At 42.1% G+C, this 21,843-nt stretch overlaps 2 protein-coding genes across 6 annotated transcripts in view; one reads left to right on the forward strand and one right to left on the reverse strand.

The window, feature by feature from the left end:
* Positions 1–21,843, reverse strand: part of LIMS2 (LIM zinc finger domain containing 2) — a 54,420-nt gene that overhangs the window by 13,134 nt on the left and 19,443 nt on the right. For 3 of the 4 annotated variants that reach the window (XM_050965297.1, XM_050965298.1, XM_050965301.1), the window contains exons 2-4: positions 18,047–18,206; positions 14,847–14,913; positions 14,397–14,517 (exon numbers count right to left, since the gene is read on the reverse strand). In XM_050965297.1, coding sequence (XP_050821254.1) covers positions 14,397–14,517; positions 14,847–14,913; positions 18,047–18,202 — 344 coding nt within the window. In that variant the 5' untranslated portion in view covers positions 18,203–18,206. Of the gene's footprint in view, positions 1–14,396; positions 14,518–14,846; positions 14,914–18,046; positions 18,207–19,690; positions 19,907–21,843 lie in introns of all 4 variants that reach the window. The other variant, XM_050965299.1, reaches the window with a different exon arrangement.
* GPR17 (G protein-coupled receptor 17) lies at positions 716–14,388 on the forward strand. Of its 2 annotated transcripts, none has more exons than XR_007775955.1 (2): positions 716–1,440; positions 6,350–6,601. XR_007775955.1 is itself a non-coding variant. In XM_050965302.1 (2 exons), the coding sequence occupies exon 2, from the start codon at positions 10,785–10,787 to the stop codon at positions 11,799–11,801; it is 1,017 nt and encodes a 338-aa protein (XP_050821259.1). In that variant the 5' UTR covers positions 729–1,440; positions 10,751–10,784; the 3' UTR covers positions 11,802–14,388. The 2 variants fall into 2 exon arrangements, 1 of the variants encoding a protein (XP_050821259.1); XM_050965302.1 differs by lacking the exon at positions 6,350–6,601 and adding an exon at positions 10,751–14,388 and having other exon boundaries at positions 729–1,440.

Genomic DNA, 21,843 nt, shown 5'->3' on the forward strand with positions numbered 1-21,843 from the left:
CCAGTTTGATGCCCAGTATTTAAAAGCTCTCATGGGGTGGTCTTTAGTTTAGTTCACCCATCTGCTGTCTTCCCAGCAGTAGTGTGGTTTGCTGGGTGCAGAGGTTTGGCTAAATTGAACACATAGCAGGCAAATGGAGAAAACAACCTATGCCTGTTTTCTCACCATTGTCCAAGCTGACAAAAGCATGCTTAGTTCCCCCTCACTACAGTCACACGTACATCCCTGGTTAAGAGTTAAAGGTATTCTCCCAAAGAGCCCATCAACTACAGGGAAAAATGGTAAAGGACAGGTGGTGTCATGGCTAATACAACGAACTGACTAGGAGTCAGAAGATCTGGGTTCTATTCCAGGCTCTTTCTCTTGGATTTCCTGTGGGACTTTGGGCAAGCCACTTAACCTCAGGATTCCCCATCTGTAAAATGGGGCTAAGAATACTTCTATGTGGCACAGGGGTGTTGTGTGGCCTCAAACATTTATGATCCTCAGATGGAAAGCACCTGCATAAGCTGAAAGCATGATTATTATTTTCTCACTTTTTAAGTCCTCACTTGTGTAATAGTCTCTTTGCAGGGCTGGAACCACTGTCCTCCCAGACGGAGCCACAGTCCCCACAAAAAGCAGACAGCGCCCCATTATAAGAAAGCATGCAGCTGTGCTCATCCCTGGATAAAGGCATCAATTTTATTCAGCACTGTCCAATGGGGACTAATTATACAGGGCAGGACACTGGGACCCTGCAGCAAGTGTCCTGAAAAAAAACCCTCTCATTCAGCTGAATAAGGGGCCTTCAACCCTTTGCACTGATAAACCATTATCAACCCCTCCCCATTCACAAACCCTCTCTGCTGTCCCATAGACCCTCCTCTATTGCAAGCAAAGTGAAGTCTTGGAATCGCAGAGCTGTTGCCATAGCAGCCACCTCTCTCACCCCCACTCCCACCATCATGGAATTATCCCATTCTCAAGTGTCCTGTTGTGTCTATTAATACCAGACTCCCCCGCCCCCCAGCACAATACCCCTTTCCAACCCTCTAAAATAATCACAGAACTCCAAAGAGTCAGTGTAAAAGACTAGGGGGTTCAGAGAGACTTTAAGAAGCAGGACAAACACTGAAATATTCAAAAATATAAGAGCAGCAGCAGCGGTTCACCCCTTCCAAGGCTTCAGCTGGAATGAAAACTGCCTTTCTTTGCAAGTGTGCCATCTCCTCTCCTCTTTTGTGTGAGCTGATAATGCATTATCAGAGCTAGCAGGACTCTATATAGAGGGACTCTCTCTTCCACCCTCACTAAGTCTGAAACGGTCTGCTCTTTCTGAATCATCAGATGGCTTTCAGCTTTGACGCTTCCCCTTGATTTGCTGGTATCAGAAGGAGCTCCCAGAAATTTACTCTAGAAGGACTTTGCCCTTCACCGGTAGGACTGTGTCATCAAGAGGTAAGAGAACTGGCTTTGGCTGGTAGAATAATGGAGGCACTTTCCTGGTGGCTTTACCCTGTTGTAGTCAAGTCAGCGAGGGTGGTGGGAGATGTACAGAGTGGCTAATACACATAGTGTATGAGTTGTTGAACAAATAAAGTCCACAAAGAATTTCAGTACAGACAGGCATACACCACCAATGTCACCTCATTACATTATTAATTTCCCATGGGCAACCGAGTATTCTCAGCCAGATGGATGTCAGCTCTGGAGGGAGTTTCACCAGTGTTAAACGATTTTCTGGGAAAGATGCAAGATCTTCCTGCTTGGCAAAGCATTTCCACCATCATCAGCACTGATTATTTAAAACAAAACAGATCATTCCCCAGGCAGAACCACCTTTAATCAAAAGAATTAGAGAAGAGCAGAAAACTGTGAAGTCCATCAGAGAACTCATCATGCGCTTCTAGCTGAGAAGCACTTAGATTGTAGCAAAAACCAAGCTAGCTTGATTTCTTATTTAAGATGAACTAGAAAGTTTTGCTTATTTTTCATCAAGTTTTTATTAACAAATAGGAAGAGCACCCGTTGGAACAGTAGTATCATTGTATAAACTATTACAACTATCCAAGAGAGTACCAATGTAGTGTGGGTGTGAGAGAGGGGGAGGGCCATAAAATATAGCTGTATGCACACATTCTAAATGACTAACTACATCCCTGCTTATAAATCAGCTATGGGAGGCTTGCAATAATGGCTAACACCAGAATAGAGCTCTATTCAGCAATCTGTAAATCACTAAATACTCACACTACCCCAGCAGCGCAAGTCAAGTGGAATTCTGGGTTTGGGAACCAGACAACTAAAGAATTCTTCTGCCTACAGATTCAGAACCTCTTGCGCTGTAGAACAAGCCCCGGATACTAGATAATTTTAAAAAGGAGATAAGATTCCTAATTAGCTTCAAGCAAAAGCATTTGTACATGCTACAGTGACAAGTTTATTAGAGATTACAGAGTTATTCTGCAGTGTACCACAACAGAACAAAAATAAATAAAAGCCTAATACAAAAATGTGCATGTTTATTTTTAATCAGATTTTTAAAAAAAAATTGTAATAATTTGCTAAACCTTCTTCATGTGTTATTAACAGAAGCACAGAGTAAAGCCATCACTGGTTTTCCACAGCTCTAGTGTTATTGTGCTAAGAACATTTAAAGCCGCACATTTTTTAAATTAGCATTTCAATTCTCAAAGCCAGTGCAGCAATTAATTCTAGTGATACATAAACTTCTCCTGAGCTACTCAAATGCCAAGGACACCTTCATTTTCAAGTCAACAATCAACACTAATGGCTACAAAAATTAAAGAATGTTAAAACAGCATGAGTTAAAACTCAGAGGATCATTTGAGGGTTTTGTAATGTAGCGAATTGCCGGCACTACTATGATGGGTCACGCATTTTCTCTTCTTGTGGGGGTGTTCAGGGGCCATTTCTCACCCCTGAGCTGAGGTATTAACTATCCCATTAGTATCCCAGAGAGAGGGAGTAGAGAGGGAGGGACCCGGGCCTGCCCTCTACTCCAGGTCCCAGCCCAGGGGCCTTAAGGATAGGGCAAATTACTTGAACTAGCGATTCCTTCCCCTGGGCTACTTCTCTCTCCAGCCCTTCATTTTGTGGGGCTTCCTGCCCTCTCTCTGCTTAGGCAAGGTTTCTCCCAAACCTTTGTGTCTATGGAGTCCCTCTGCTCTGTACAAGCCGTGTTTCCCTTTACCTGGGGTCGTGGTCTTCTGGCCCACCACAGCACTTTTTCAAGCTCTCCTCTGCTTCCCTCCGAACTGCTCTCTGCTCCAACACCAAACCACTCTGCTTCAACTCCTCCAACTGTCTGATTGAAGCAGGTGCTCTAATTGGCTTAACTGGCTTCAGGTGCTCTAATTAAACTGTAGCAGCCTCTCCTCCCTCTACAGGCAATAAGGCTCTAATCATGCTTGGGCTTACATAACTCCCCTCTATCACTCTCTTGCTGCCCTCTGGCCTTGCTGTATCACAGTAAAAAGAGCCATTTATTTTCTTCACACCTTCTGACAAAGAAAGAAAAAGAGAGGCTCTCACAGGGTAACATATGTAACAGCAGCTTCCTCCCATAACAATACTGACTTTTGACAGATAAGAACGTATGTGAGCTAGATCCATCAACATTTAATCAGCTCCTGCAGCCCTAATCCCCAAGATGTTTCTCCTCCCTGTGACTACCCTACTGGACTTCTTGATATTCCTCACTCAACCACTGCAGTCCTGTGGTGAAATCCTGGCATCACTGAAGTCAAATGAGTTTTACCATTGACTTCAACAGAGCTGGGATTTCATCACTGGTGTCTTTGCTAGTCTATGTCAGATACTGACAGAAAACTGATCTCAAACCCCAGATGCACCACAGGAAGTCAGTTCTAACAGAATCTGACCACCACAGAGAATTTTAAGAACATGATAAATGCACCTCTGTCATAAACAGATAATTAAGGGTTAATGTCTCTATTACCTGTAAAGGGTTAAGAAGCTCAGTAAACCTGGCTGACACCTGACCAGAGCACCAATAGGAGGACAAGATACTTTCTTGGCGGAAGGAAGTCTTTGTTTGTGCTTTTTGTTTTGTTGGTTGTTCGCTCTCGGGACTGAGAGGGATGGGACATCAATTTAGGCTCTCCAAATCTTTCTGAATCAGTCTCTCATGTTTCAAACTTTTAAGTAATTAGCCAGGCAAGGCGTGTTAGTCTTATGTTTGTTTTCTCAACATGTCAAGGTTTCTTTCCCCACTCTGAACTTTAGGGTACAAACGTGGGGACCTGCATGGACACTTCTAAGCTTAATTACTAGCTTAGATCTGGTATACACTGCCACCACCCAGAATTCCAGTGTCTGGGGCACACTCTGTCCCCACAAAACTTCGTCCCTTCCCTTGAGGGTTGCCTTGAGGTTGCCTTGAGGGACTTTACCAATTCCCTGGTGAACACAGATCCAAACCCCTTGGATCTTAAAACAAGGAGAAATTTACCATCCCCCTCCTTTCTCCCACCAGTCCCTGGTGAGTCCAAATCCAGTCCCCTTGGATCTTAAAACAAGGAAAAATCAATCAGGTTCTTAAAAAGAAAGCTTTTAATTAAAGAAGGAAAAGGTAAAAATTATCTCTGTAAAATCAGAATGGAAAATGCTTTACAGGGTAATCAGATTCCTATAGACAAGAGGCCCCCACCCCCCAGCTTTAGGTTCAAAGTTACAGCAAACAGAGGTAAAATCCTTCCAGCAAAAAGAAACAAGACTAACATGCCTTGCCTGTGTTATAACTGAATATAAAACTAATGGCTAACCACAGTCTAATCTAACTGTTGCTATGCAGGATCATGCCTCCTTACATATTTGTTTGTGGATGGGATTATTTAAATAAATGGAGTGGCAGCACAAAGAGTGTAAATTCAAATAATCACACCATGAGTATTAATGTGGATGTGCCCTGTCTTCAATAGCCATTAAAGGGGTAAGGTTTCCTCCTCCTTTGGTGTAAAATAGAAAAAATAAGGATAACAAGTCTTTTAGCTTCCAATACCACTTTCATTTAGGGACTAAACTCACAAGGTTTTTTCCAAAGTAACACTAGCAAAAATGTGCACACTCCACAAACACTATCTTTGTATGTGCACACCTGGGAAGCATGTACACAAAGAGGTAAGTCTTGTAAGGACATAAGAATGGCCATACTAATAATTGGAGATATACCAATCTCCTAGGACTGGAAGGGACCTTGAAAGGTCATCCAGTCCAGCTCCCTGCCTTCACTAGCAGGACCAAGTACTGATTTTTGCCCCAGATCCCTAAGCAGCCCCCTCAAAGATTGAACTCACAACCCTGGGTTTAGCAGGCCAATGCTCAAACCACTGAGCTATCCCTATAACCCCGAAGGTCTATCTAGCCCAGTATCCTGTCTTCCGACAGTGGCCAATGCCAGGTGCCCCAGAAGGAATGAAGAGAACAGGTAATCATCAAGTGAACCTTTCCCTGTCACTCATTCCTAGCTTCTGGCAAACAGAGGCTAGGACACCATCCCTGCCCATCCTGGCTAATAGCCATTGATGGACCTGTCCTCCATGAACTTATCTAATTCTTTTTTGAACTGTTACAGTCTTGGCCTTCATAACATCCTCCGGCAAAGAGTTCCAGAGGCTGATTGTGTGTCATGTGAAAAAATACTTCATTTTATTCATTTTAAACCTGCTGCCTATTAATTTCATTTGGTGACCCCTAGTTCTTGTGTTATGAGGAGTAAATAATGCTTCCTTATTTATTTTCTCCACACCAGTCATGATTTTATAGACCTCAATCATATCCCCCCTTAGTCGTCTCTTTTCCAAGCTGAAAAGTCCCCAGTCTTATTAATCTCTCCTCATATGAAAGCCATTCCATACCTCTGATCATTTTTGTTGCTCTTTTCGGAACCTTTTCCAATTCCAATATATCTTTTTTGAGATGGGGTGACCACATCTGCACACAGTATTCAAGATGTGGACGCATCATGGATTTATATAGAGGCAATATGATATATTATTATCTATCTCTTTCTTAATGACCAACATTCTGTTCGCTTTTTTGACTGCTGCTGCACATTGAGTGGATGTTTTTGGAGAACTATCCACAATGACTCCAATACCTCTTTCTTGAGTGGTAACACCTAATATAGTTGGGATTATATTTGCTAATGTGCATTACTTTGCATTTATCAACAAGTCTCCATTTTGCACATGTAAATGTGGGGCAAATATGCATGTCCACTGTTATAGAATATGCTGTGCTTTGAAAAATGTGGTCCAAGGATCAGTGTTCCGCTCAAGCACTGATGCAGGCTGTCCTCATACTCTCATTTTTATTCTTTCAGTAATAAACAGGAACAAGCACACAGCTGGTTGGCACACAAAGGATCCTGCGGTCCTAAATCTCCAAACTTCACAGCTCAGCTGCACAGCATTTCAACACAGAAAAAGAGGGACCCCTGTGGCCAGATGGGAGAATTTCTATTTCTTAATTCTATCCATTCTCACTTATATTGATCTTCATCCTTCCTGTCTGTCAACCAGCTTGGCAGTGGAAGAAGTCTGGTTCAGAGTATGCCCACTTCTATCCACCTATCTGAAAGACAAGTGTTTTCTTGGGACTGCTTCCAGTGTCTGTATTACTGGACTATTCTTCACCAGAAATTTCACCTCTTAAATGTTTCTGAGCAATAATCATAGCTCTGAGGGAAGATGGGGCATTACCCTCTGCTGCAGTCACTCGTCTACTGCTGTATAATTTCAGGATGCTGCAAGGTTTTTGCCAGAGGCATCTTCGATAACATCAGCAAACATCACAATGGTTTGTTAACTAGGGTAAGGGGGAACTGGCTGATCAGAAAGGAGGAAGCATCTATTTACATATCTTAATTAACAGCAATGATGTGAAAGTAAAGAGTGGCCGCTTTGCACAGACAGGGGTTACCTGGAGAAAAGCCAAACTCCTACACCAAACAGACATTCTCCTTGACTTGTGCGATCATAACTTAAAGAAAACACTCTTCTTTTCCAGATATTTTTCAGACTCAATTCCACTTCCCACTGCCTCTGTAATATCCAATACATCCCAGACCACTCCTGCTCCCCTTGTGGGCTTCCTTTCCTGCCTAATATTTCCTCCATCTATCCCAGCAGCCTCTCCCTCCGACTTCTTCAGCTTCCTTTACTGCTTCCCCTTATACAAATATACTATAGTATCCTGTACTACTGGTCAAATACCACAGCAGTAGCAGTGCAATGGCGTTAAACACTCCCTTTTCCAATTCAGAATCTGGACCAGTATGACAGAATACTAGAGCCTTTTATTTTTAAATAAAAGGAGGAAAACTGGATACTTGATCCCCATTTTAAGCAAACAAGTAGGAATAATCAAGTTTTACATAAGTCTTCAACTAGCTAAGTACAAGAGTTTAATATGGTTTTGGTAAAAATGTTGCAGGTGCTAATAGGTTCCCCTATCAAAGAAAAACCTACAGGGGTTGATGCCATGATCCCTGGGATTGTTGTGGAGGAAGAAAATTCCCAAAAGTTTTCTCTCAGTTTCCAACAGATCATTCAATTGCGCATGTGGGTTAGCATGTAGGTGGTCTGAACACAGATTTTTGGGTTCTACACAGAGCCCATGTACCTCCATGATGTCCCTTAGTCTCAAGTGAATCTCCCCCATACCCCAGTTAATACAGCAGCAGGTGAATCATACTGACATTCACTTTGTCCCTTTGCTGGCTGCTGCCCTGTATATCCCAAAATACATTAGCCTACATTTTCAAGAGTAGCTACTGATCTTGTGAGCCCAAGCTGACACCTCAAAGGAGTTTCCATATAGTGGATCATGGCATCAACCCCTGCAGGTTTTCCTTTGATAGGGGAATGCTTCCACTGTCTTTGCTGTGTCCCAGTGAAGCACTCTCAGTGGGTCCCATGGACAAGGGGATGGTGCTGCAGACATCTCTGACCACCCTCCCCTCCCCACATCCCACAGGGACAGTGGGAGATGTACAACAGACTCAACTCCATGTACAGATGTAGTTGAGGAAGGGATCCAGCTCACAGTTTTTTCATATTTTCATTTTATAGACTAGGGAGCAGGTGAGGAGCGGAATAATACAAAAGACTCAAAGCCAAAGTAAGAGTTACAGATTTTAATTCAAGATCTGTTCCATATCATAGAAAAGCTCTGGGTAAGTGTCCATGAAAGTCTGGTCATTATGCCCCTCTGCTGTGGGCAGCAGTGAGAGTGACAAGAATAAGGTCAATTTCACTATGTTGCTGGTTGAGAAAGCTACAGGGTCAGTTGCAGCAGATATAGTTACTGGAGCTTTCAAGGAAGAGGAACATGCAGGGACTGAAAAATGAACACAGTAGCAGAGAAATTCCCCTCCTAACAGCCAGGGAAGTCCAGTGCTCTTTCCCAAAGCAAGTCAATAGTGTTTCACTGTCTGAATCAATTGAGGCAGAAGCCACTGCACTGTTTGGAAGAACTTTCTTCTGAATCCCAGCCCAGTAACAAAACCAACTCTGGGGATTTTCTGGTTAAAAAAAAAATTAAATTAAATTCCTGGCACCTGTTCCCAGGAACCATGCACTTAGAGACATTTCTACCAGAGATGGATATATGAACTCTCCCCTCCCCATTCTCTCCAGCAATAAGCCAGATACTCTCACAGGTTTTTTGTTTTTTTTTTTAAAAACAGGATACTTATGTCTCCAGTGAAGTTTCTGTATAAGGAGCTGCGACTCTAGTCCCGGGGTGCCATGCTGAGATTGCTCAAATAGGGCAAACTGTAAAGAAGGGCAGAATCTCCAAAACTGGTGGTTATTCCAGTACTTAGATCCACCAAGCCAGAAACAAAACAGCTTCTATAATACCTTATTGGTTACTCAGAAGCCAAAAACACAGTTCCCTTAAAGCAACCCAGTCTTCTCCCAGACAGGCAAGCCAAATATGATGAGGATTACTAAAAATCTTGTTCATCATATAAAAAGTTCTACCAATCCCAAAGGATCGGATATATTACCTCCCAGGTTAATGAATATTTCAGATCTTACCCAAATACACACTTACAGCCAATTATTATTAACTAAACTAAGATTTATTAAAAAAAGAAGAGAGAGCGTATTGGTTAAAAGATCATTATACATACAGGTATGAAGAGCGTTCTTAGGTCAGTTTTATAGTACAGATGGTGAGCTTAGAGTTGCAAAGCGTCCTTTCCAGAATCACTTCATTAGGTTACAGTCCAATGTCCATATCTAATAACAGGGCTATCCAGAATGGCACTGAAGACCACAATCTTGCGACTCAACCTTCCCTATGAAGCTTAAGCAGATCTGAGGTCCCAAGCGTTTTTAATAGAGATTTTTGCAGCCTCTTGACAGCACACAGTCCTTGGATGAACAATAGGCTTTTGAAGTAACCTTCTATTTCCTAAGCATTACTAGTAATTAATTAGTACAAGATATTTATCCATTAAGTAGTTCATCGATAATTTATACAAACTTCAAAGAGAAGTACAGACAATGAAATTACTACACCCAAGTTTCATTTAAATGTTAATATTCCCTTTTGATCTCTGAATCAATAGACAGGATTCATCTATTTATATGGTTAACATCTAACAAGATATAAGTACCATATATACTCGTTCATTAGCCCGTTCATTTATAAGCTGACCCCCCAAGATGGATAGGTAAAAATAGCAAAAACTGTATCACTCTTTCATAAACCAACCCTATATTTCAGGGGTTGGCAAACTTTGACTCCTGGCCCATTAGGGTAAGCCATTAGTGGACCTGGGTTTTTGGTTTACCTGGAGCGTTCAGAGGCACAGAGCCCCTCAGCTCCCAGTGGCCACAGTTTGCCGTTCCCAGCCAATGGGAGCTCTGGCAGCTCCGACTGGCTGGGAACAGTGAACCGCGGCCACAGGGAGCTGAAGGGCTCCATGCCTGCAGACGCTCCAGGTAAACAAAACGACAATATATTAGATATTCAATTCAATGATTCCATAGAGTTTAAAATCATCAAATTTTGGTGTAGACCCATTTATAAGCCAACGCCCACTCTTTGATGCGTCACTTTTTTACCAAAAATATTTGGCTTATGAATGAGTATATATGGTAAACACATACAATTAGTACTACCTCTAATTCTCTAACAACACAGGTTTGCATGTCAAAGCTCTAGTCTATTTAACAGGGCTATGTTAGCTATTGCTAATGAACAGCCCTAATTACCATTTATATACTCCTCTAATATGTCTTTAAAGGCTCAATTTGGCTAATTTATTCTGCAAGTTGCTTAACCCTTTCTGGCCCTGTGTCACACGAGCTCTTTAAATCCTAGGACAAGTAGTACCAATATTTTGGCACCATGCCAAAAGTCAGTCGCTCTCTGAATGTATAGTGCCTATTTCAACTTTTCTGTTAACCTGGTACAAGGGTGTCTAGCACCTTTATCACTTACTAAGTCTCAGAACATCTTGGAGATAAATGTACAGCCAGTTGATTGCGTTACAATATTTTCTTCAAATGACAGGAAAGGTCTGGAAAATCCAACTGAGAGGGAGGGGTTTATAATTCTGAAGTAGGTCAGACTCTGAGTTTATAAAAATTGGGCAGTGTCCTTTTAATTACTTCTCTCAGCAAGCAGGAGACATTTTGACTGATTTCCATGCGGTCTGACCTTTACCAAGGTTCTTTGTAAGATCTGTTTTCTTGATTTTTTTCAGGTCCCTGGCTGGTGCTCCAGAGCTGTAGTGAGGAATGAATGGTCCAGCAGATCCTTCAAGCCTATTCCTCAACTCCTCCCTGGAAACTTCTGAACAATGTGGCAAAGAGACTCATACAGAGAACATCCTTTTTGCCACTTTTTATCTCCTGGATTTCATCCTGGCTTTTTTTGGCAATACCTTGGCTCTTTGGCTCTTCATCCGGGACCAAAAGTCAGGCACTCCAGACAATATTTTCCTGATGCATCTTGCTGTGGCTGACCTGTTTTTTGTGCTGGTTCTACCCACCCGGCTAGTATATCACTTTTCTGGCAATCACTGGCCATTTGGCGAGATCCCATGTAGACTCATTGGCTTCCTTTTTTATCTCAATATGTATGCCAGTATCTACTTCCTCATGTGCATCAGCATTGACCGCTTCCTAGCCATTGTGCACCCTGTGAAGTCCATTAAACTCCGCAGGTCACTTTACGCCCATTTGGCATGTGCCTTTCTTTGGGTTATAGTTGCTGTTGCAATGACGCCTCTGTTGGTCAGTGTGCAGACAGCTGAGATGAACAACACGACTGTCTGCCTACAGCTCTACAGAGAGAAGGCATCACGCCATGCTCTCGTGTCCTTGGCAGTGGCATTCACCTTTCCATTTATTACTACAGTAACCTGCTACTTACTGATTATTCGTAGCCTGAGGAGTGGGAACAGAGTTGAGAAGCACCTGAAGGAAAAAGCCATCAAGATGATCATAGTTGTTCTCATGATCTTTCTGGTCTGCTTCGTACCCTATCACATCAATCGCTACATTTACGTTCTCCATTATGATGGCACCAAGACTTCCTGTGAAACCAAGCGAGTCCTGGCACTCAGTAACCGCATCACTTCCTGCCTTACCAGCCTGAATGGCGCCCTTGACCCAGTGATGTATTTCTTTGTGGCTGAGAAGTTCCGTGAGGCCTTGTGCAGCTTGTTTTGTGGCAAAAGAGCTGCAATGATGCCTCCAAGTTATGAAGGGAAGACAAATGAGAGCTCACTGAGTGCTAAATCTGAATTCTGAGCAAGTGATCATATTTGTTGTCACTTCCGGGCACAACACAGCCAAGAGACTCTCTAGAGAGTAAAGGCAAGTGACCCCAAGGACAAAGATGTTATCCCCAGAGTCAGTATCATTCCTGCAATATCAGGGAGGAGAGTTCAGTTATTCTATGCAGCTACAACCAGAAATGGCTCATCTCCGCCAGAAGACAGATTGTAACCTCAGTAAATCACAAGACATCTGAACATGAATGCAACAGCAGCAGCATCTGTTGCCCAATCCTGAAGCTGAGGCCTGAATATTTAGGGATGGGGGAAGGAAACAAGAATGTAATCAATCCATGATTTCTCCATCTAAGAGTTTTATACTCAAGGCTCATTCAAGCAAATGTTGGCCACCCTGAGAAACAGAACAACTGGAATTCAAGGACTAAGGCCTGGTCTACACTGGGGCGGGGAGAGAGGGGAGATTCGATCTAAGATACGCAACTTCAGCTATGAGAATAGCGTAGCTGAAGTCGACATATCTTAGATTGAATTAAAATTACATACTTCGTGTCCTCGCGGCACAGGATCAACGGCCGCGGCTCCCTGTCAACTTTGCTTCTGCCTCTCGCACTGCTGGAGTTCAGCAGTAGATGGGAGAGCGATCGGGGACTGATTCATCACATCTACACTACACACAATAAATCAATCCCCAATAGATTGATCGCTACCCACCAATCCGGTGGGTAGTGTAGACGTATGTTTAGATTCAATGGCTGATTGCCTCTTGCCCAACATGCACACCCTCCCTTGAAATACTATGTTGTGCCAGCCAAAATGATTCAGTCCTGGGGTATCAGAGGAGAACAGTAGTGTCTCTGGATCTATTGTGAATATTTTCAGAGAGTTGGGGGGATATCGTATTCCTGTTGAATAGGGGGAAAGGGAAACCTGTGGCTGGAATAAATGGAAGACATCCTGATTCCCGAGGGATGTCAAGTTATTATCGCCACAGGCCTCTTGTCTATGCCCAGGATTTGGGAATGAGCAGTAAACATCATGCTAATATTTCAACCTGTCCTTGGGTTTGTGGTCTAAGGCCCTAGGAGCTGCCTTCAGTTACAGGCAGCATTTTCTGAACAAGCCTTGGGGTGTAGTCCTGTTTGAATTATCAATCACCTTAATAATGTCAGGCTAAAATAAAAGGGAATGGAAAGAAGTCTCATAAAAAAAAATCAGTAAAGGGAATATCTTCCATTGGTTTATAAATGCTGAACCCTACAACTGAATCCCTGTAAGAAAAAACCAAGAAGATGAAAAGTAGATGTGTTGAAAGTGTGAAACCCAGTCTTCTTGGGGAAAGCCTTAAAGCTCTTTCAGAGTGTTTTGATTAGTCTGAAAAACATTTCATTTGCTAAATATGATCACTAACCTAGTTTAGCTTAACTACCCTCACTGATAAATGTTGCACCCAATGGAACATATTTGGGTATTAAAACAAGCAGGGGAGGTAGGAGAAATCCCATGCTATAAAAGGAGAAGAGCAGAAGAACCCTTTGTGTCCACTAGGAACCTTGCTAAGCCAATCATATTTGCCTCTGAAATGCTTAGGTACAGCAGTGATGAGTACAATAGAAAGCCATATGATAGATCAATCTTATTTACATATTCTACTCATGCCCTTGGGAAGGAGCTCTCGATGTCTCCAAGAGTTTAGATCCTAAATTATGAAATCAAATAACTTTTTATCTTGGTTAAGTTTCTGGAATCCTGACTGCTTTCCCAGCTGGTACCCAGCCTGCTCAAAGGCACTGGCCAATTAGAGACATAAGCCAAGAAGCCAAAAGGAAAATCCATTAACTGTAATTCTGGATGCCTAGAGACTGGTGTTATACGGAGGATTACTTGAACAGGAAGTAATTATGGAAGGTTCCCTGGTGGACAGGGTGAAGCAAATAATCCTCTTTCCTTTTCCCACGTTGATCACGTCAGCGGGTAGAAACATCAACTCAATGACTCTCCCAACCCCTGCTGGACAGAGGTATAACAGTTTGAAGTTAATCCACTGTGCTTCAGAATTCAAAGCTATCTGTCAAACCGTCTGTCTCTCTTCTTACCAGGATGTGCTTTTGTACAAGTTTCATGTCCTCTTTGTATTATTTTTGTCATTAATTTTTTTAAAACAAAAAACTTTTTGGACTTGTTCAGACCTATTATACATACATAAAATAAATAGTTTAAAAGGATCAGTGAGGAGATGGTCTTTTTATTAACAGAGGCTCCCCCTCAGTCTCTCATGCCCCTTTCTCTCTCACATGCAAGCCAGCACCACGCCTGGAATCCTTTCCTCTTCACACAGCCTCCTGCCCATTCACTCAAATCCTGGCAATCTACTGGCATTCCGCCTTCAGGCCCCTCCTCTACCCATATGTCCTTGATAGTCAGTGTCCTGTCCATTGCCCTTTCTCTACCCATCTCTCACTTTCCAACAACTTAGTCCTACTCAGGGCTTATTCTGTGCCTTTCTATTCTTTACCTGCCTCTGTGTTTTTGTTTTATTGCGCTAACAGACCTCCTGCTCCCACATCCACAATGTACCGGGCTAAGCCCCTGTGGCTCTGCTCTCTCTTACCTGCCAGCATTTTTTACGAAGCCTAGGTCGGCAAGTGCCACATCACAGAGCTCACAACGGAAGCATTCTGGGTGCCAATTATTATTCATTGCCTTGATCACACGTCCAATAATGAACTCACCTTGGAAAGAAAAACACAACCCTTAGTTGTAAGCAGAACCAAATTTGAGCAAAAAATCCCTCCCCCACATCCACCCCCATTCCTTTTCAATGCCTTGTACAAGGCCCAGTATATTCTGACTTGCTGAAAATACCACTTCCTCCCACAAGAGTACCAGAAGAACATCTTCATTCCTAACCACTGCCAGAGTAATTCTTTGTTACTGTCCAGAGAGCCTGATGCTTAGGATGACCCTTGGGTTAAAATTTTCATCCCCAGTGATCCTCTGCCTCACGACTTCCACCCAGGGAAGAGAAGAGACTAGATAGTTTTGCACATGGAGATCTTACCACATTGCCCACAGCAGGGTGCAAACAGCATCTGGAAATCATGCTCACAATACTTTCGACCCTCAAACTGTTAACGAAACAAAGGAGAGAAAATCCTCAGTGAATCACAAACTGTCCACTGTAAAAATTCATACCATTATTAGAGTTTGCAGGTGACAAACTTGTAAAGGTTAAGCAAGTGTTTTCATTTCCAACCCATTCTTGCTTGTCATTGCCTTGAAAAAAAATCCTTCGAAGGTGACACTTTCCATACTTTGTCTCAGCCCCATGGAGAATTTTCTTGGACAATGGAGCCAAATCAATGCAGGTATGTTTAATGTGGGCAAAGGTGCAGGGGAGAGCAAAACCAGAACATACACAGAACACCACTACTCCTATAATTAGCTTTTCTTGTCCTTTTTTTTCTGGGTTCATGTACCTCAAAAGAGCTCAAACTCGACATGACTGTTGTCCACATGGAAAATAAAAAAGAGCTTAGCATTTTAAAAATTAGATAGTTTTCAAATTACATGTTTGTATATGTGCTATAGAAAAATTTACAGCCAATTTTCAGACAAGTTCACTAATTTTGGTTACCCAACTTGAGAAACCTTGTGCCAAATTTTCAGAAGACCCAAGAACCCAGTCATGCCTATTCCGATATGCAATGTTGAGCACATTATTTTTCCTTCCTCCCCTTCTCCCATCACCCACTTTTCCTATTAAAAAAAAAAAGGAAATTAAATACAGAAACTTAAGTTAGTGCAGTATTAGAGCTCAGGAACTGAACATGCAAAATCAGGAAATTAAGAAGTGAAGATTCTGACAGAAAAGTTAAGCCCCAGCTTTTCAAAGGAGACCATTTTCTTCTCTGGTGCACTAGACTCCCACAGAAATTATGCCCACATTATTTGCAACCATAATTAATTGTGGATGCAAATTCTACCATTTAGGTATTTAAGTACCTGTCCTAATCTGTGCTTGCAGGTTAATTACTTATCCATCTCTATGCTAGTATTTATGCCTAAAACTTTATATGAACAAAACACAGGGACAATTTTAATATGCGTGAAACTGAGATCCATCTGAAAACTGGGCCCTAAAAGGATGCTTTCAGGTCAAATCTGGCCAGAAATTTAGACTTTATAAAACGTGCCTTTTAATAAACAGGATGTGCATGCAATGTGGTCGAGTTAACATTGATATAGGAATCTTGCATTATGAATTTCCCAAAGTCTGCATGGTTCAGTCCTCTATCTTAATGTGCTGATGTATGTTTTTTAATTTAGTTTTATATTCTAAATATATATTTTTCTGTTCCACTGCATCCTAATTTCACTTAATTTATGTTTAGCCGGGATGAGGGGGAAATGACTTTAACAAAACTCTGGATTTGTCAGTCAAGTCAATGATAATAAAGCTTAGGATCAAAAGAAATGGAAATCAACAAGATTAGGGAACTGAAATTCTGCATCCCCAGAAAGTCTTCCCATTACTGGTCAACTGGCCAGATAGATTTCCCAAGGAGGAAGACAGCAGTACATTTAAACATAAAGCTAGTTTAGAGTGTGATCATTTCAAGGTTAAGAGAGACAGAAGCCTATGGGAAGGGAAAAGCCAGAGGGGACTGCTGACAGCACAGGACCTATTTGAGCTAATATGGAGCCCCACTGAAGCAATCTGAATAGGACCCTCCCTGAAAAGATAAGATACTGTGGACAATCTCCCACATCGTCTGCCCCACCAACTTGGAGGAAAGAGCCAGGGGAAGAAAGTGGGAGAGGAATGAGTAACAAGTCCAGATACAGAGTATGCGTTTGTGCAGAACTGAAGGAATAATTGACAGTGATTTCCTGGCAATATGAGGATGTGGGAACCTGAAATGTATCTTAGTGGTCACATGATAATGGTAAAAATCACAGCGTCACTTTTCTCTCACCCTAAACAAGCAGCTATATTAAAATAAGGAAAATGGTAATATCCTACAGCTACAATGCTTCTTCCTATCCCAGACCCTCCTGCCTGGCTTCCTGCTATGGTTTTTAAAGAAACAGTTCCTATATGCTCACATCAGCCAAGATCATGACATAGAAGGAGAAGGCTGAAAAAGAGAAGACTGAAAAAATTAGGTTTGTTTAGTCTGGAGAAGAAAAGACTCGAGGGGGGACATGACAATAGTTTTCAAGTACATAAAAGGTTATTGCAAGGAGGAGGGATAAAAATTGTTCTTAAACTCTGAGGATAGGACAAGAAGCAATGGGCTTAAATTGCAGCAAAGGCAGCTTAGATTGGACATTAGGATAAACTTCTTAACTGTCAGAGTGGTTAAGCACTGGAATAAATTGCCTAGGGAGCTTATGGAATCTTCATCATTGGGGATTTTTAAGAGCAGGTTGGACAAAAACCTGTCAGTGATGGTCTAGATCAGGGGTCGGCAATCTTTCAGAAGTGGTTTGCTGAGTCTTCATTTATTCACTCTAATTTAAGGTTTCATGTGCCAGTCATACATTTTAAATTTTTTAGAAGGACTCTTTCTATAAGTCTATAATATATAGCTAAACTACTGTTGTATGTAAAGTAAATACGGTTTTTAAAACATTTAAGAAGCTTCATTTAAAATTAAATTAAAATGCAGAGCCCCCCAGACCGGTGGCCAGGACCCGGGCAGTGTGAGTGCCACTGAAAATCAGCTCGCGTGCCGCCTTTGGCATGCGTGTCATAGGTTGCCTACCCCTGGTCCAGATAATACTTAGCCCTGCCTTGAGTGTAGGGGACTGGACTAGATGACCCCTCGAGGTCCCTTCCAGTTCTATGATTCTATGATTTCATATCTGCAGGGAATTACAGTTATCTCCATTGATCTCTCAGTCAGCATAGAGCATCTCACACTTCCATATCATGTGGCATTGGACCATGAGCATTTCACCTTGACCTGACAAAGTAGCCCCTCACTCCGGTGACTTAGAGGCCCCTGCTGCTTCAGATTTAGCAGCAATGTCTGACCCAGCCCTCTGAAAGGGCTAGTTACACTGGGAAGGAAAAGGCAGACAGAAACACTGATAGTAGGTGGGCAAAGAATGACACTTGAAGCTTTATTTTGTCAGATGCTGAGTACTCTCAGTTTTCACAGCGTTCACTGACAGCCAGAGATACTCAGCATCTCCCAGGATTGGGTTTTTAAAGGGGGAAGTCAAAAAACTTTCTATAGCTTCACACCTTACCTCATAGAAGAGTCCATCTGGGAACTGTCGGAAACACTGAGCACAGACAAAGCAGTTCTCATGATAGAGCTCCCCATTGCTGTTCACGATTCTCTCCGAGGGATCAAAGCGAGCCTGGCAGCGCTCACACACTGCATTTGCGAGGGCATCAGACATATTACTGAGGAGGAAATAAAGGTCAGAGTCAGAACATGGGCAATGTCACAGCTATCAAATGAATATGCATACACCACACAAGTAACATTACAGTCACCAACATCTTTTCATCCCTTTTTGCACAAATAAGCACAATGAAAATAATGCGGCATGCAAGGGAATGGAATAAACAAGTTATTCAGAATCAGCATCAGATATCTGTTTACATCTGACACAAGTGGAGGTAACAACCACATAGTAATTTGCAGAGCTATATGATGGATTCATTTATCTTTCATCTTTGACCACCTTGCCCACCCTCTGTCCACAAATCCCCATCCTACCAACTTACTCCAGATACCCTCCATTAAAACACAAAATAAATGAAAACCCCTGCAGAGAAATGTTTTCTCCTTTTCTCCTCAAATTTATAACTGCCCCATCCCCTTTCAACAAACATCACACTTGCCTGAGGCCTCGGATGGGAAAACATGAGTCCAGGTGTTCTATGTATTAAAATGTCATAGCGTTAAAGCCTTATCTCTCATGTCCCTACAGGGCTAGGAATGGCAACTTCAAAAAATGGGGAAGATTCCCAGTTTCCTAATGGGATCAGCTTTATTTTAAAATCTGGAGTACTGAGCATCTGAATTTAAAATGGTGTGACGGGTTCGATCACAGAGACCCCCTTGGGACTGTCACTTGGCATGCTGAAACTACCTCTGAGTCCCTTTTCCCTGTTAGCTTGGGACTCCAGAACCCTGTCTTGTTGACACGCAAGCCTGCTGCAACACAGACCCAGGGTCTGAACCATGTCCCCAAAGCTGCAGGCTTTAACTGAAAACCACTCAGCAGGTACTCCTGTCTCAAGCACTCAGCTCCCAATGGGATCCAAACCCCAAATAAACCTGTTTTACTCTGTATAAAGCTTATACAGGGTAAACTCATAAATTGTCCACCCTCTATAACACTAATAGGGAGATATGCACATCTGTTTGCTCCCCCAGGTATTAATCACTCTGCATTCAATAATAAACAAAAGGGATTTTATTAAGAATAAAAAGTAGGATTTAAGTGGTTTCAAGTAATAACAGACAAAACAAAATAAGTCACCAAGTAAAATAAAGCAAAAACACGCAAGTCTAAGCCTAATACATTAAGACTGTGTTTCCCAAACTTGGGACACTGCTTGTGTAGGGAAAGACCCTGGTGGGCCGGGCCGGTTTGTTTACCTGCACGTCCACAGGTCCGGCTGATCGCGGCTCACTGCTCCAGGCCAATGAGAGCTGCTGGAAGAGGCGTGGGCCGAGGAACTTACTGGCTGCCACTTCCAGCAGCTCCCATTGGCCTTGAGCAGCAAACCACGGCCAGTGGGAGATGCGATTGGCCGGACCTGCGGACGCAGCAGGTAAACAAACCAGCCCGGCCTGCCAGGGGCTTTCCCTACACAAGCAGCATCCCAAGTTTGGGAAACACTGCATTGAGAAACTGAATACAAGTAAATCTCACCCTCAGAGATGTTCCAATAAGCTTCTTTCACAAACTAGACTCCTTCTTATTCTGGGCTCAATCCTTTCCCCTGGCATAGTTCTTATAAGTTCCAGCTCAGGTGCTAATTAGAGTATTTCTCATGATTGCAGCCCCCTTTGTTCTGTTCCATCCCCTTTTATAGCTTTGGCAGGAGGTGAGAATCCTCTCTCTCTTTCTGGGTTCTCACCCTTCCTTCTAAATGGAAAAGCACAAGGTTTAGGAAGGATGCCACTGTAAGACCTCATTCTCCATTCTTTCAGGGTTGGCCTGCACATACTTAGGAAGGTTTCCAAGTAAACTGAGCCATTTACAACCAATTGTCCTTGTTAATGGGAGCCATCAAGATTCCAAGCCATTATTAATGGCCCACACTTTACATAATTACAATAAGACCTTAGAGAAATACTTAATATTTTTAGTTTCAGATACAAGAATGATATATACATATAAATAGGATCAATACACACAGTAGTTTATAAGCTTTGTAATAGGAGTACTTGTGGCACCTTAGAGACTAACAAATTTATTTGAGCATAAACTTTCATGGACTACAGCCCACTTCTTTGGATGCTGTAGCCCACGAAAGCTTATGCTCAAATAAATTTGTTAGTCTCTAAGGTGCCACAAGTACTCCTGTTCTTTTTGCAGATACAGACTAACACGGCTGCTACTCTGAAAGCTTTGTAATGATACCTTTACAAGAGACCTTTTGCATAAAGCATACTCCAGTTACATTATATTTACACTCCTAAGTGTATTTCCATAAACATATGGAGTGCAACATCATCCATGGTAACATTTTTAGGTATAGTAAAGCTATTTTTTATTTTTATTTTTTAGATGTTTTTGTTGTTCCCTCTGAGCTCTGCATGATTGGAGTGATGGTAGCATTACAGGTTGATGCATATGAAAAACAAACCCAATTTTTAAGACACTCAGACATTTGTAAAATAGCCATCCTGTAGCATATGTTGTATATACAGAATACTTGAGGGGGTGATATAAAAGTTTTAAATCAACACTTGCCTATGCCCTGCGTACATTTCTTCTTCTTCTTTCACTTTATTTGTAATGCTAGTTCATCTTTGCTTCATGCTATGCATAAAATAAAAGACCACAGTGGTGGCTGTTCTGTCTTTCCCTAAAGCAAGAGGTCAATATCTGTGCTGCAGTAGACAGCTAGATTTCTTTTGTTAACATTATTCTGGATCATCTTGTTTTCTGCAAATATTTATTTTAAACAAGAAATCAATAAGTGTATTCTAGTAGTTGCAGCTTCTCTCTCCTCTGACCAGTTAGAGGTGCCAGCAGAAAAACAGACATGGAAGACAGAAGCCTGATTCTCCAATGCCTTGCGTCTTGTATAGTCATCTACAGTCCTACAAAGTGAATATAAAATGGCTGAAAAATGTATCAAATTAAAATTCCCCACTCTCATTGGTGGAAACACTTTACATCCATTTTGCATAGGTATAAGCCAAAGGCGAACCAGGCCCATTGATTAGATTAGAATCAATAATACTAATTTAGAGGCATTAAAATGGATTTTGTTTCCTCCCTGCAGTACAAATGGGCCTTTACACTTAGAATCTCACAAAAATTATGAATAGACAGGAAATCCTACAACCTTGTGGCCCACAACTCACGGTTTACAGAAACTCCAGACATTTGCCTGAGCTCTGCTGGGGCAGCACAGGAACAGTCACCCCAAAATGTCAGTGTTTGTAGCAAAACCCAGAGGCCATCCTTGGGATCTGATCAAATTTGTTTCCAGTCACAGCTTTGTTTCAGCTAAATCACAGGCCAGGAAGGTTCAAAATGGCAGGATTTTAATACAATAATTCCACCACTGAACACTCACTCAAAATCAACCTGGAAAAAATAAAAAAAACCTCTTGGTCCCTGGGTTCAGAGGCTTGATCTAGACAACATGGGGGGGGGGGGGGAAATAGCAAGGAGGAAGATAAACAATAAAAAAGGCAGACAGTATTCTAAGCGTAAAACTGTAATTACTGCTCCTCTCATTCATCTTCTGTGTTATGAGAAGAGATTAGAGGGGTGGGGGGAAATGACAGCTTCTATGACTAGAGAGATAAGGTGGGTGAGGTAATATCAAATCTCAAGAAGAGGTC

The sequence above is a fragment of the Gopherus flavomarginatus genome, chromosome 8, assembly GCF_025201925.1.
Source record: "Gopherus flavomarginatus isolate rGopFla2 chromosome 8, rGopFla2.mat.asm, whole genome shotgun sequence".
Taxonomy (NCBI): Eukaryota; Metazoa; Chordata; order Testudines; family Testudinidae; genus Gopherus; species Gopherus flavomarginatus.